A 13748-nucleotide genomic window follows, 5' to 3' on the forward strand; every position below is an offset into this window, starting at 1 on the left:
ATGACACCCTTCAGTAAGAAGTCAAAAAAAAAAAACTTACATGAAATAGACTAATATTGCTCGGGAATATAGTTCGACGATAACCAAGTTAGGTCTGCGGATAGGATGTACTCAAACCTTACCCCTACTCTTGTGAAGGTAGAGAGGTTGTTCCGATAAACCCACATGTCGAAGAAAAATAAAAAGGAGTAGAAACACAATAGTGCATGAATATGCATGCTATAAATACAAAGGAAAGAGTGCCAAGTATAGCATGAAAACTGAGAAGTGGAAAATGTCAAAGGCAATCCAAAATATTAAGTCAGTTAGTATAGATATTCGTAAAATATATTTTGATAAATCTGTTTAACTATATATATAGTTCAATCCTGCACCCACTGCTGACATACTACATTCATCTCTACAGTAATTGGTAAACAAATAAGAATAGGAGTAAACGTGCTAAAATTAACACTGTATCATATGCCCAAAGAATGATTTTTCATTTCAATGCCAGGTATGAAAAGAGTTAGACAAGATTGAACCATTGAAGGAAAGAGGATGGCGTACTTACGCCACCACAAGCATAAACTTGAAGGCTAGATTTCTTTCACCTCCTTCACTTGCTCAAGAATTGCAGAAATCCTTAAACTTCAGCAAATCATTTAGATCGGATAATTGTTCCAATAATAACTCTTCTATGTTGTTGTTCAGTCATAAAGAAACTGGAACAATCTTTGCCTGCCCCTCTAATCACTCCTTCATACACTTCCATAGTAGTCGGAGATCTTGCCTTTTAACACAAACTTCACACATTGTCTAAAGCTGATGCACCGTCAATTTTCCTGCTGCACTTGTTACAATGCACCGCAGAACAACTCTATTTTGGTAGATGTGCGTATGAGCATGAAAGCAAGATTTAGCTGGTGCTTCGGAGATTGCCTTCAAAGCTAGGAGAATCATATGCTCCTTGAAATGACTTGCCTCCTGTTTGTGAAATCACCAAAAGCGACGAATGCTGCATCCATAGGAGGAAATAATGACTTGTTAGAACAGAAAATTAGCATCAAATAGGTATTTATGCTCATATAATTACATTTTTTCCAGAGTGCTGTTTCAAAATATGCAATATCTTAACAGCACTCAAATTATATAGGAAACAAATAAGAGAATGACTATAAGAGTTTTCCAGAGACTACAAGCACTTCAATTCTATTTACTTCTTTTAAATATCAAAATCCCCTCCAAAATGAGTCTCCGAGTAACTTATATTCATGGCAGACAAAGCAGAGTTAAGGGCACGGCTGCCTCCAAAGCAACTACATCTAAAAGAAACCACAGGATGATCCAAAAGAGGTGGTAGGACTAGACTCTACAGCCGACTGCCCCTTACCTGCTGCATTGGGTGGTCAGTTGCACCCTTGTTGTCTTTAATATATTACTGTGACTTGTATATTTCATAAAGCAGTAGAAGAAAATATTAAAATAAAATTGAAGAAAGGTTGCTGATAGAGGAAACATAACATCAACTTTGAAAATGATTAATTATTTGAAGCTCTTGAAACTTGTGAAAGTGGTATATATAAATATAATACATGATAAATGGCATAACGTAAAACATTCTGTAACATTCCATAGAATCCATGTAATACAAATTGGGACAAAAGGAGTACTTTACTAAGACATGAGGTACAAAGGCACACACACACACACACACACACACACACACACACACACACACACACATATATATATATATATATATATATATATATATATATATATATATATATATATATATATATGGAAGTATTTTGAGCATAACCAGCAAATAAGGTCCATCAGGTAAGGTGAGTCCTCAGCATACAGACCTTGGTCCCGACCATAATGGTTCCAGTCAAGGGATGAGCAATACATGCAGTAACACCTTCAGATGTTGGAATGAACTGATTTTGCTTATGCTGGCTCTTTACTCCGTAAATCTCTTGCATCTCCTCACTATAAGAAGAATGTCCATATAAGCTTGTATTCTCAAAACAAAATGAAACACATTGAGTCCCCAAAATTTTGCCAAGTTTGCCAGTTAAGAATCTTAGCCGAAAAGGCAAACATATGTAAAAATCTGCATCAAGTACGTTGAAATTAAAAACATAAATCAAAACAGTCCACTATGGACATCAAAGCAATCATGTGTAAAGGTCTGCATCAAGTACGTTTAGAGTAAAAACAGAAAATCAAAACATTCCACACTATGGCCATCTAATGCAATTATGTCAAAGGAAAGAGATGATCCTGAAAAGAAAACTGAAACTTACTTGAAATCCACATGGCAAGGGGAGCTACGATCTGGATAGAAATCCAACAGATAGAGCCCGTTACTTGATAATGATCCAACCACATAAGTCTGCAGCAAAAGCAACTTCAGTAGAACATAAGAACTCACATTGGAGCAAAACATTATATTTGAAGCAAGCACACATGTAAATCAAACACTAAAGAAGTGAAAGCAGCATATAACAACCAGACCATCAATTTCACTTCAAATAAATTCTAAGAGGTTTACGTTCCATGCAAAAATGAACAGCATGTGACATCTCCAAACAGTCTTCATAAAGCACTCTCCCTTTTCCTCTATCCCCCATAGAGGCCACCCAAAAAGAAGCAAGAATAAAAGAAGTAAAAGGATGATCGACATCATTGTAAAACAGTGTCTGAAACAGGGCTTATAGACACATAGAAACAACTCGTTAAGCTATAAACCTACCCCAAATATCAGTATTTTCCCCCTAGTTTCGTCATGCACAATTCAACTAGCTACCAAGATTACTGGTTTCTAATGGTATCAATGTCGGTTTAATGCAGTCAAGTAAAACAGATCAATTTCTTTCATCTGCATTAGAGAAGCAATCAAGCTAGTTTTATCGTCATTCCGCCATTTCCTATCATGATTTTATCAACCGAGAGGTGATCAAGATATCAGCATGTTCGGGTAATCAAAAGAAAACAATCAGCCATTGAAGTTTTAAAAAACTAAACTGAAAAAGGCAACAAAAAAAAACAACTACTATATAAAAATACCGATGAGTACTCCACTAGAAAATAGAAAGGCCAACCGATTCCACTCATTCACTCAACTTTCAAAAGATAATAAACTAGAGACAGAACCGCTCTCCATACAAATATTTCGCATGGCCAAGTGTTCTATGAGATCAAAACATTGGTATATCATATAAGTTCTTTTCAGGTTGATATATCATATGTGTAGAGATAAAAGAAACCACTACTTTGGATGCATTAGCTTCTTAAAGAACCAGCTCAACAAAATGAATATCCTGTGCACAAATACAACACGAGCGGAACTGAGCATGTGCAGCAGAAGGATTAAGCCTACCGAATATGCTGGTAGCCATGAAGGTTTCCGTAAGCAATGTAAGTTAGTCAAATCATTGAAGTCATCCCTATGCTCAGGAAGAAGACAAGTAAATGTAAGTCAAAGGTTATTAACAAATCTCCAGTTAGAAATAGTGTAAACTAAGGAAGCCCTTGTACTCACAACCAAGGTGGAGGGGGGCAATGAATATGTGTGACTTTCAAACTATGGACATCCAAAACACCTGACCTGTAGAAACCCAAAAACAGTAACACTTATCTAACAAGTATAAGGAGTGATATGTATATTAATAGTAAAACAAGTAAGCGTGAAATTGCTGTAGTATGTTACATTTGGTTATTGATAGTAATAGCTAATAATGAGGACCAAGGAAAAAATGTTGCACCCAAGTATATGTTGAGACAGAAATTTTCATACTTTAGTGTATGGGATATTCATGGCTGCTTGATACGACAAGTACAAGGGTTTGTCCAGCAAAAATGATCTGGTAAAATTAGCAGAAGCATGCAGTATGGCAATCTAATCAGGTACAGGTCCTATGTTGGGTGTTTTATTCTGAGAAAACAGCCATGAGTCCGGCAGAACCTTTCTAGATGAGTTTCATGTGCATAGCAGAGGTGAAAACATAAAATTCGGCAAATGGTAAATGAGCTCAAGGTACATTAAAATTTCCATCAGTCCATTGTGCACCACATTTTTTGCATATAATCAGCTATCAGTTCTCACAGATGAGTTTTAGCATATCATCATTCATCACCAGAAACATACATAAATGAAAGCTGTATATTATCCGAAAATTTGCTAAAATGGCAATACTACAAGTTTATAAAATTCAATAACTAGACCAAGAAAGAAACTACATGTTCCCCCCTAGTAAGGAGTCACTGATTATATATGTCAGGCCTTCTATACAGTGGACGTAGTTTCATATAAATGTTTATCAATACGTTTTAGTTTGCTTCTTTTACAGTATGATTTCTCTTTCCAGCAATTTACTCATCTATTCTGATTATAGATACAGAAGAAAGAAAGAGAGGAGAACCAAGACAAAACTTCTAATCTACAGGGGGTACATCTGTAATAAACAACGTATAATTGAACACACTGGATTGACAAATACATCAAGAATAAACGAATAAAAGGCTATGCATTTTCTCTCCAACTTACCAACCATCGTCAAGATGAAATGCCAGTTGATATTGGCAAGATGGATTTATATCAATGGAGTGTATTTCCTTGGAAACAATATTTGACTGAGCCTGTAAAGTGATGTCGAGAATAAGATAGTAATAAAAAGTGTACGGGAATTATGGGAAAAGCTATAGATAAGAATCTCTGAAAAATAGATAATTAGGACTGTCTGCAACTGATCTATATCTGTGCTTTAGACATGCTACGTACTAGCTCAATGCCCTACTTGGCATGACCAAAAGTATACCAAGAACAAGAAGAATCACGAATTACAATATATTTGTGAAATTGGAGAGAGTAGATAATGCCACTTTAGTTGTGAAAAAAGTCAATGGCTAACATGACTTAAAAGTTAACATACCTTCAACGAAACAATTTTCTCTAGCTCAGATGCTATTTTCACGGCTGTAATAGGAGAATAACTTACCTGGAAAACCAGAAAGCTCTCTATCAGACACTATTAAGAAGTTACCCAAGTCATCGGAAACCCTAGATCATATAAATTCTTGTGTTGTACTATTTGATAGCATAAATATAACTCACATGACCCAGAGGTCCTTTTCTCTTTCGATCAACTAAAGTTAGTAACTACAAAGAGATGAGAACTTACAATGGAAGAAAAAAGGAGCATTGGATATTCTACTAGTCAACTATTTAAATCTACATGGACAAGAAAGCAATAAACTATTTTCCTACATGCTCTACCGTGAGCTAATTGGCAGCCTAGCATTAAGAAATATTTACAGAATACTACTACCACTTTGTTATTTTGGAAAGCTGTAGACGATCTTCCACCACGAATATCCCACATGTAGATGATCCCCTGCTTGCTAGCTCCAAAAATAACCTTTGAGAAGAGAAAACAATGAGATGATACAGTCTTGGGAAGAAGAAAAGAAGAATTACTTTCCCAAGGCTATAAAGTTATTGATGGCAAAAAATAAAATTCAAATTTAAGAGCAACCTGATTGTCAGCATTCAACTTGATACTGTTAAGAGGACTACTGGAATTGGTTGCTAGCTCAAGACATGGAAGATCACTAGCTCTTCTATCCCATATATTTATTACACCAGAAACATCAGAAGCAAGTAACCTGATGAAGCAAACATATTATTATTCAATAGGGCCTAGAAAAAATTCGGAAATTTTTTTGTTAGGAACTACAAACCTAAAAACTCTACTAAATAATTATACTCAAAATGAGAAAAGATAAAACATAAATTACATGTTACAAAAACATAGTTTAAGGTTGTACATCCTCAAAAATTATGTAAAATTAACAGAACATTGACGATTTACCCAACTTAGCCTTACTTTAAAGTAGATTAGAAGGGATAATGCATAAGTACCCCCTCAACTTATGACCGAAGTTCCAACTACACACCTTTTCTTTACGAGAATCCTATTACCCTCCTAAACTATTCTAAAATGGAATAAATATCTTCTTGAAATGTCATAACAAAATGTTTCTTGGGAGGTGAAACACACTCGCCTGCCAATGTATATTTTGTCACTCTTTTATTTTCTCTCTCATTATGTTCCATATTTTGATTTATTATTCTATTCTTTCATGACTAGTAGCTACATGACAACAATGAAATCCAAAATTTTAATTCTCCGATATCGATTCCGGTCAAAAAATAATATTCACGTAATGATAATTTCTTTGGTTGTCGTTGCTGCTGAATTTTTAAGAAAAGAATTGTATATTTTGGAAAAGAAAAGGAAAAAATATTTTTTAAGTTATTGTCATAATTAATTAAGTGTAATATCTAATAAAAAGATGACACGTGTACATATAATCAAATTTAAATTTATTTTCTTGCTAATGCAAAGATAGAATGAACTCATAAAAGTTTAAGGAAAAAATACCAATTTAAAATTAAAAATTAAATATTAAGTGTAATATCTAATAAAAAGATGACACGTGTACATATAATCAAATTTAAATTTATTTTCTTGCTAATGCAAAGATAAGAATGAACTCATAAAAGTTTAAGGAAAAAATACCAATTTAAAATTAAAAAATAAATTTTGGGAAAATGCATAAGTACCCCCAACAAAGGATCTTCGAAAAGGAAAGGTGTGTAGTTGGAACTTCGGTCATAGGTTGAGGGAGTACTTATGCATTTTCCCAACAAAGGTCTACAAGCCTCGATAAAGAAGTTCCATCATTATTTCCTAGCTTTAGTACTGGTTCTCCAAAGTTATGTTCATCTTTAGCATTGTCTCTTAAGTGTTAATTTAGAAACACATCTACTAGAGTGAAATAACTGCTAAAAGAAGGCTATTTAGCTAACCTTGAATCATCATTGGAACAAAATGCTATATCAGAGAAACCTTTATGAACATTATATCCATGAACAGAGATAGTCGGCCTTTTCCTTAACACCTACACAAATTATAACAAAGGCAAAAGAAAAAGAAAATTCTGGATGTTAACAAGGACAACTACTTTTTTTCTTTTTCTAACAAATTTTAGCATGAAAAAAAACTTTGAAGATCAAAAAGTACTATAAGCACAAGAAATAAGCCGGCCGCAACACTTGCTCCTTGGGCTTGCTGAAAAAATTAGGCACATGGAAGATATCTACATAATATGCATCTATAAGAACAGGGAATTCCGTGCAAACTTTTTAATAAAGTTTTCTGCATACTTGACATAGAATCTTCCGTTATTACATATCTGTGTCAGTTTAACCATCATAAACAAATAACTTTTCAGCTTTCACTCATCCTCAGCTTCTTCAGACTGGGCTATACTGAATTTCCTTGCAAACAATGGACCAACTTCAAAGACACACTAGTACTGATACGATATCTAGGTTCTTGAAGATCCTTTATCAACCTTATTTATAGTTGAAGTACTTAGTTGCAAATGACACGGTAAAAGTTTGAAAAGAATTGGTTGATCCAGCTCTAGATGACACAACTGATTATAAATGTCCAGGTTCATGTCCTAAGTAAAAGTTCAGTAACCTACAATTTTATCAGTTCACATCTTGATAGGAGAAAATTAGAAACATACTTCCAATTCTCAAACTACGGTTCTTAAAGTAAATTAATTTCTCCCGACAACGGGGATTCAGAGCCTTCTGAACTGATGAGCTTAGATAACAGAAATGCTCCTTTGTAAATTCAATTTGACTTAAACCTGGAACACAGGAAAAGGGTATCAAACTGAAATCCAGCCACTTCTTCTATTTTTCTCATAGATGTGCCAAGTTACTAAATTGACAGACAAATTCTTTTTTTTTTTTTTTTGAGAAGGTAACATACTGTATATTAATATAAGGACTACACAAAAACTGTGGAGTCACCCATAATTACATAGGAGAGGAAAAGAGACTCCTAATCCTTGGTCTTTTTACAAGGAATCTAAAACATCAAAAATAGACCCATGTTCTTCTAAAAGTTCTCCTTTACACCAAAAGTAGAACAACAGTAGACACGAGTTGTGTTGTCTGCTCGCATTACTACAAGTAACCAAAAAGGGGGGGAAAAGGAGGAAAAAAGGCAGCCACTCTTCACCAAATACAAAACCACAAAGTTATTGCCTTTTCAGTTTCACATTATTTGTGCAGTGAAACCCACTTTATGTTAATAAGCTTCAATGATTATGAGTTAACTACTTCATCAGCACTTTTGGGACCTGTGGCTAATCAAATGTAGATAACTATGAAGGAGGAAGCGACTTCACATTACAAAATGTAATTGTTTGAAACTCAAGTGAAACAGAAGATGGTACTTACTTCAACAGGTTCTGAGGATACATAGCCAATGTCAAATATACATACTTCAGAACTTTTCATAGATGTGCTTGCAACCTGATTATGAAAAAATAAAAAATATTAATTCTAAAGTCCAACTAGAAGTCATACATTCCAGCTAGAACAAGATGTAAAAGCTGATCAATTTGAAGAAAAAGAAAAACAGACCTTAAAGGGAAAGTTCCCTATCAGCTACAGAGAATTTATGTGGTCCAAAGCGGATAAAAAAAGACTCTGTTAAACCCAAATATCAAATGTGTTTTGAAATTTTAGGCGTTCTTTAACGCACTTCTACGCTAGATTTAGGTACATGAACTAGGTCGTAACAATCGCATTGGTGTATGAAACTAACACACGTATCTTTAGTTTTAGCAGGTCTTTGGTGTCATTTAAAGACCCATACGAATTACTAATAGCCACATCATGGCTGTGCAACTTACATCTGAAAAACAAAGAGTTCATGTAACATAGACTTAACTAAAGGGTATCCCTTGAAATTTAGCATTATTTTACTAAGGGCCTAAGGAATTATAATTTGGGGCTTTCTATTCACCTTTTGGGTTATCTTTTTCCTATGTTTTACTGAGACTGCTATTATGTTCTTAGCTTTCCTACCAAGAATCTTGGTAATCCGTCCACCGCTACTGTTCAAATATTAACATCAAATCATGATGTTTAAGCTATCAGAATCTGAAGAACGATTTAACTTTTCCGATGCATAAAATCTTGCAGTGGGAAAGTGCTCAAACCTCATCTTGATTGGAAACATTCCATCGAACAACATCAAGTTGTTGACCAGTAGAAATGTGCAGCAACTGCTTTGTTTCATCCTCTTTTGAACCTATATGAAGTGTTCAAATTCCACAACATTGTGTAAGAAGTAGCTCAACAATAAACTACATCAAAGGCAAAGCACTCAGTGGTTGTCTTGTTTGATCTATCAATATCCATGATCTTATCGTGGAAAGGGAAAGATATTCTCGACATCTGCACTTGTGGCAGATTGTTTAGGGAAAAAATTTATCCTGTTTCATTAGCCAACTCTAGATGTGGAGGCTGAATTAAGTTTCAAAAGATCTCTCATGCTTGGAATTCCAGTATTGAATAAATTTCTTAGGAACACCTACCCCACGGAAATATGCTTATGCATAATAATAAAGGTAAAAAGTTGGTTTTACTCATCAGTAAATGTGAGTATAAAATTATGAATTTGATAGCAAGTGAAAAGTATGATCTTGTGGATAATTGCAAGGGATTGTCTTGCTTCCAATTAACATTAATGTGCTACAAAAATTTTAGCAGGAAATGGGTGTAACTCAAAAGAAGAATATGTCCAAGACTTCAGTGCAGACACAAGTACATAAAAAGTATCTAGTCTTATAATAGCCCGTCCAAAGAAACTCTTTCCTAACTTACTTGTAGGATCCATAAAGATTGATAAAGTGATCTTCTTCTTCCTTCCTTTTTCTTTTACATATTGGAATACTGCAGATGAGTAAACACTAACTTTCCCCTTTCCATCTCTCTTCTTCATATATTTTTTCCTTGAGCCGAGGGTCTTCGGAAAAAACCTCTCTACCTTCACAAGGTAGCGGTAAGGTCTGCGTACACACTACCCTCACAGGCCCCACTTATGGGATTATACTAGGTATGTTGTTGTTGTATTTTTCATATATTCCAGAGTTAAACAACATTTACACATGAAAATGCATGTCTAATATCATAGATTAAAGCTTTTTCAGCTTAACCTATTCTAATCTAGCACTGTTTTTAATATGCATGTTCATACTGTATACCACTAAAACTGGCTAGTAGATAATGCCCAACTTAGTAAAAGACAGACAACTCCTACAGACTTATCAAACTAAAAGAGTCTTGTGTTCACTTAACCCCATTAAATATGATCAGAATGATTATACAATAAATTCTCCAGGGACACATATTTAAGAACAAATAGTCAAATACACATGATGAAGAAACTTGTATCTTACCATCACAATGGAGACTCTCGTAGTCATGCACAGTTAAGCAACCTGATTTAGTCACTGATGCTAGATATACGCCCTGCCAAAAATGAAGATGCAATAAAAAATGAGGAACTGAAGAACAGAAGGGGATACTTAATTTAAGAGAAGAGACTGACAGGCATAGAATAAGGTAATCCTAAACCATGCATAAATTATTAGTTTGTCTACGGTTATGAAAAAGAAACCTCTTCCCTTGATAGTTCCTTAAGAAAACAAGTATGCAACAGTAAAATAATTAAGGAGGTGGAGAAATCCATAAAGAAGTTTATGGTTCTCTAAGTCTCTCCTATTGAAAATACTGTGAACTTAATAACATCTAACAGTTTCTCATCATCTTTCACACACAACCTCCTTTCTTCTTTCTTATTTGGCTGTCCTACTCAGAAGCAGCTAACTGTCATGGTCTTCTCGTTTTCTCTTACCAATTCTGCCCGAGCCACAGCTCCCTATGTTTACTATCTTCCATTTATAAGAAATTCACAAGAACTTAAAACCGCCACCAATCACCATTAAATCCCAGTAATAGGCATCTTCCAGTACAAGAGGCATCTTGAAGGAAGAAAAGGCATGCTGAGTGTTGCTCAAGCAGCAAGGGAATAAAGTACAACAAGAACTCTAACTGTAAGTTTGTTAGGTTCCTGTTGCTTATTATTAGGGGAAGGGAAGACAGGTTAAGTAGAACTGTTTGAAGACAGCGAACAGATTCTATAATTGTAAAACAAAATTGTAATAGACAATGACTAGTCTTCAAGAAGCAAACAGATGATGTGTTGGCTTAGCAGTATGGATAATGGACCTTCAGGGGCACACACCAACACAACTAAGTGGCCGAATTATGTTGAATCCTGATCAGACTCAGCAATCAAGGTTGAGCTTGCCATGTAACTGAGACAGCTAAACAGTTTTATGTATTTCATTCTTATAGAATCAATAATACTGACTGAACTATTTAATAACTAGCATAAAACTATTCAGCTCTCTAACTTGTAGCAGGAATTGACAATTACGTTGATCTAACACCTGATTTGGATTCACAACGTATGATGAAGAACATTCTGAAACCATATCTTACTTCTCTTTAGCCAACACAATGTTCTAACTTTCATGCCTGCCATTTCTGCCTAAATCGGATTGATATGGGAAACACTGATTTACAGACCCAACTGCTTGAGAGGAGGTTATTCTATCTGGCATGATATAGACTAAGAAAAAAAATCTTGTTACTGTTTCAACTTTCAAACTCGTACAGCCTGTAGGAACAAGCTGTGTTCTCTCAGTTTTGTTGAGTATGCATGAGAATACAAGAAGCTTCTCTTTTGCCATTTTTTACAGTTAATCTGAATTCCCAAGTAATTAGATGGAAATGAGACTGAAATTGAAATTCTATGCAAGATAGCAGCATACTTAAAAAGCATCTACTGGAAGAATAAAACAAGGCCATGAGATAAAGCAAAAAATATAGCAGCCAAATAGTTTCAAAACAAGGAAGAACACAACAAACTTGAGGGACTTCAGATCAAGTTCAAGAGAGTAATAATCAAGTAATTACCTTTTTATCAAATTCCAAAGCTGAGATACCCTGTCTGGAAGCAAAGGGAAAATGAAATCAAGAGAAGAGCCATTAACAAGTCAAGACTCGGACACAAGTAATAATTTAATTGCTTCATCAATTAAACAACCAAATAAATGAAAACAAATCAAAAGAAGACAGTACCCGCCTGATGGATTTTGACTATAGTCAGAACCAGCACCACCAAGAAACCAGTTCACCTGGAAGCTCACATAAGAATAAATGACGAAGACCTTATTAGAGATTATTAACATTTAAAAAAAAAGGCTTCAAAGTCAACACTAATACTCCCTCCGACCCAATTTATGTGGTGCACTTTCATTTAAAAAAGAATGATGCTTTTCTGTATTGAGAAATAATTTAACTTTAATCTTTTAATTTTACCCTCAGTGAGATGATTCATAGCTACAAAATATCTATGACTTGTTTTAGACCACAAGTTTCAAAAATCCTTCTTTTTTTCTTAAACTCCGGGATATAAGGAGTAATTTGTGTAAAGTAGCTAGGTTCCTAATTAAAACTCATGAAATTTAGTTCGAACAAGAAAAATTTTGATCTTATCTTTCTCAAATATTATACATGACGATAAAATTACAACAATTTATCAACAAATTGAACAAGAAAAAAACTAATTAGGAAGGCATAGATTAACAGTACATGTGTTTGACAAGGTGCTCCATTGATGTGATAAGTATGAGGTAATGTCATAACCTTAAAACCAACCAAAAAAATTAACATTAATTGAGAAACTAAAATACAATAATCAAAATTGAAAGAAAAAAACACGCAGGCACACAGACGCATAACTGACCTCTGAATAAGATTGCATAAGTAATCCAGAAACATCATGCTGGTACTTTCGATCAAATTTTCCATTTAATTCTACTAGACTTCTCTTCCATTGTGACCTAAAATTAAGAAAAAGTATGCCTTTTTATTCTATTTTACAAATTTCACCAAATTTAAAATATATAAAAAAAAAGGAGTTACCTTTTACAGGTTTTAGGGTTTATGGAAGAGAGATCTGAAGGAGCCAAGTATTTCTCCATAATCTGTAAAATGAATGTTATTCAGTGGAGAAGAGAAGGGCAAGTGAGAGAGCAAAGTGCAGAGAAAAAATGGTGGATTTTCCCGCCATTTTCAAGGTCATATTATTTTCCCCTCGTGATTTTTACGACGGCTGTGATTGAGCCGTCATATTTATTACTATCATAACACGACTGCGCATTTGTTTTTCTGAGCAAATTACTCCTTATAATATAACTCAACTACAGATATTCTATGTATTTGTAAATCAAACCCTTAAATATCTCATATGATGGATATCTCTTAAAACAAACACTTAATGATCTTTATGTTATAAAATTTAGCATTTAAACCCCGTGAAAATAGCGTGGGATAGCCACTATTTAAGGTGGTATTTATTTTTTATCCAATAATTCTAATATTGAGCAAAAATAACCACTATCTATTAAAATTAATATGAAAATATATTTTTACCCTTTCTTCCGCAAGACAATCACCATTACTGGCGACCACCGGAACAACAACAGCAACAATAACCCTAACCCTAAACAACTCATCGGAATCCTCCTCCTCATCGTCGTCCGAACAGCAGCAGCGACATACAACTGAAACCCTAGCTTTGAAACTGAAACAGAAGAAGAAAAGCATTTCATGGAAGCCAGGTACAGTGGATAACGAGTTCCTCAACAAGAAGAGCTCTAAGATTTGTTGTATATTTCACAAGGAAAAGCCTTTTATGAGGATGACATCGATGATGATGAAATGTGAATCAATCAAATAAGAAGGATCGCCA

The 13748-nt window shown here is 34.5% G+C and overlaps 1 protein-coding gene across 2 annotated transcripts; it reads right to left on the bottom strand.

The window, feature by feature from the left end:
* Positions 1 to 317: 317 nt before the first annotated feature.
* LOC104226660 (uncharacterized) lies at positions 318 to 13143 on the bottom strand. 2 transcript variants are annotated; one of them, XM_009778690.2, is made up of 18 exons: positions 12920 to 13143; positions 12741 to 12837; positions 12587 to 12640; positions 12074 to 12129; positions 11909 to 11942; positions 10324 to 10396; positions 9082 to 9173; positions 8315 to 8389; positions 6863 to 6954; positions 5526 to 5655; positions 5319 to 5408; positions 4923 to 4988; positions 4538 to 4629; positions 3533 to 3598; positions 3371 to 3437; positions 2295 to 2383; positions 1851 to 1977; positions 318 to 997 (listed from the first exon to the last, which is right to left on the bottom strand). In XM_009778690.2, exons 1-18 carry the CDS (start codon positions 12976 to 12978, stop codon positions 899 to 901), a joined length of 1458 nt encoding a protein of 485 aa, XP_009776992.2. In that variant the 5' UTR covers positions 12979 to 13143; the 3' UTR covers positions 318 to 898. The 2 variants fall into 2 exon arrangements, with proteins under 2 accessions (XP_009776992.2, XP_009776993.2); XM_009778691.2 differs by lacking the exon at positions 12587 to 12640.
* Positions 13144 to 13748: the final 605 nt, after the last annotated feature.

This window comes from Nicotiana sylvestris, chromosome 11 (assembly GCF_000393655.2).
Source record: "Nicotiana sylvestris chromosome 11, ASM39365v2, whole genome shotgun sequence".
NCBI lineage: Eukaryota > Viridiplantae > Streptophyta > Magnoliopsida > Solanales > Solanaceae > Nicotiana > Nicotiana sylvestris.

Coding starts and splice junctions, on each gene's coding strand:
- LOC104226660 (XM_009778690.2), bottom strand. CDS start 12,978: ATGGAGAAATACTTGGCTCCTTCAGATCTCTCTTCCATAAACCCTAAA. Junction 11,943..12,073: donor AGTCAAAATCCATCAGGCGG/GTACTGTCTTCT, acceptor CTTTGCTTCCAG/ACAGGGTATCTCAGCTTTGG. Junction 8,390..9,081: donor ATGTTTCCAATCAAGATGAG/GTTTGAGCACTT, acceptor TTTCATAATCAG/GTTGCAAGCACATCTATGAA.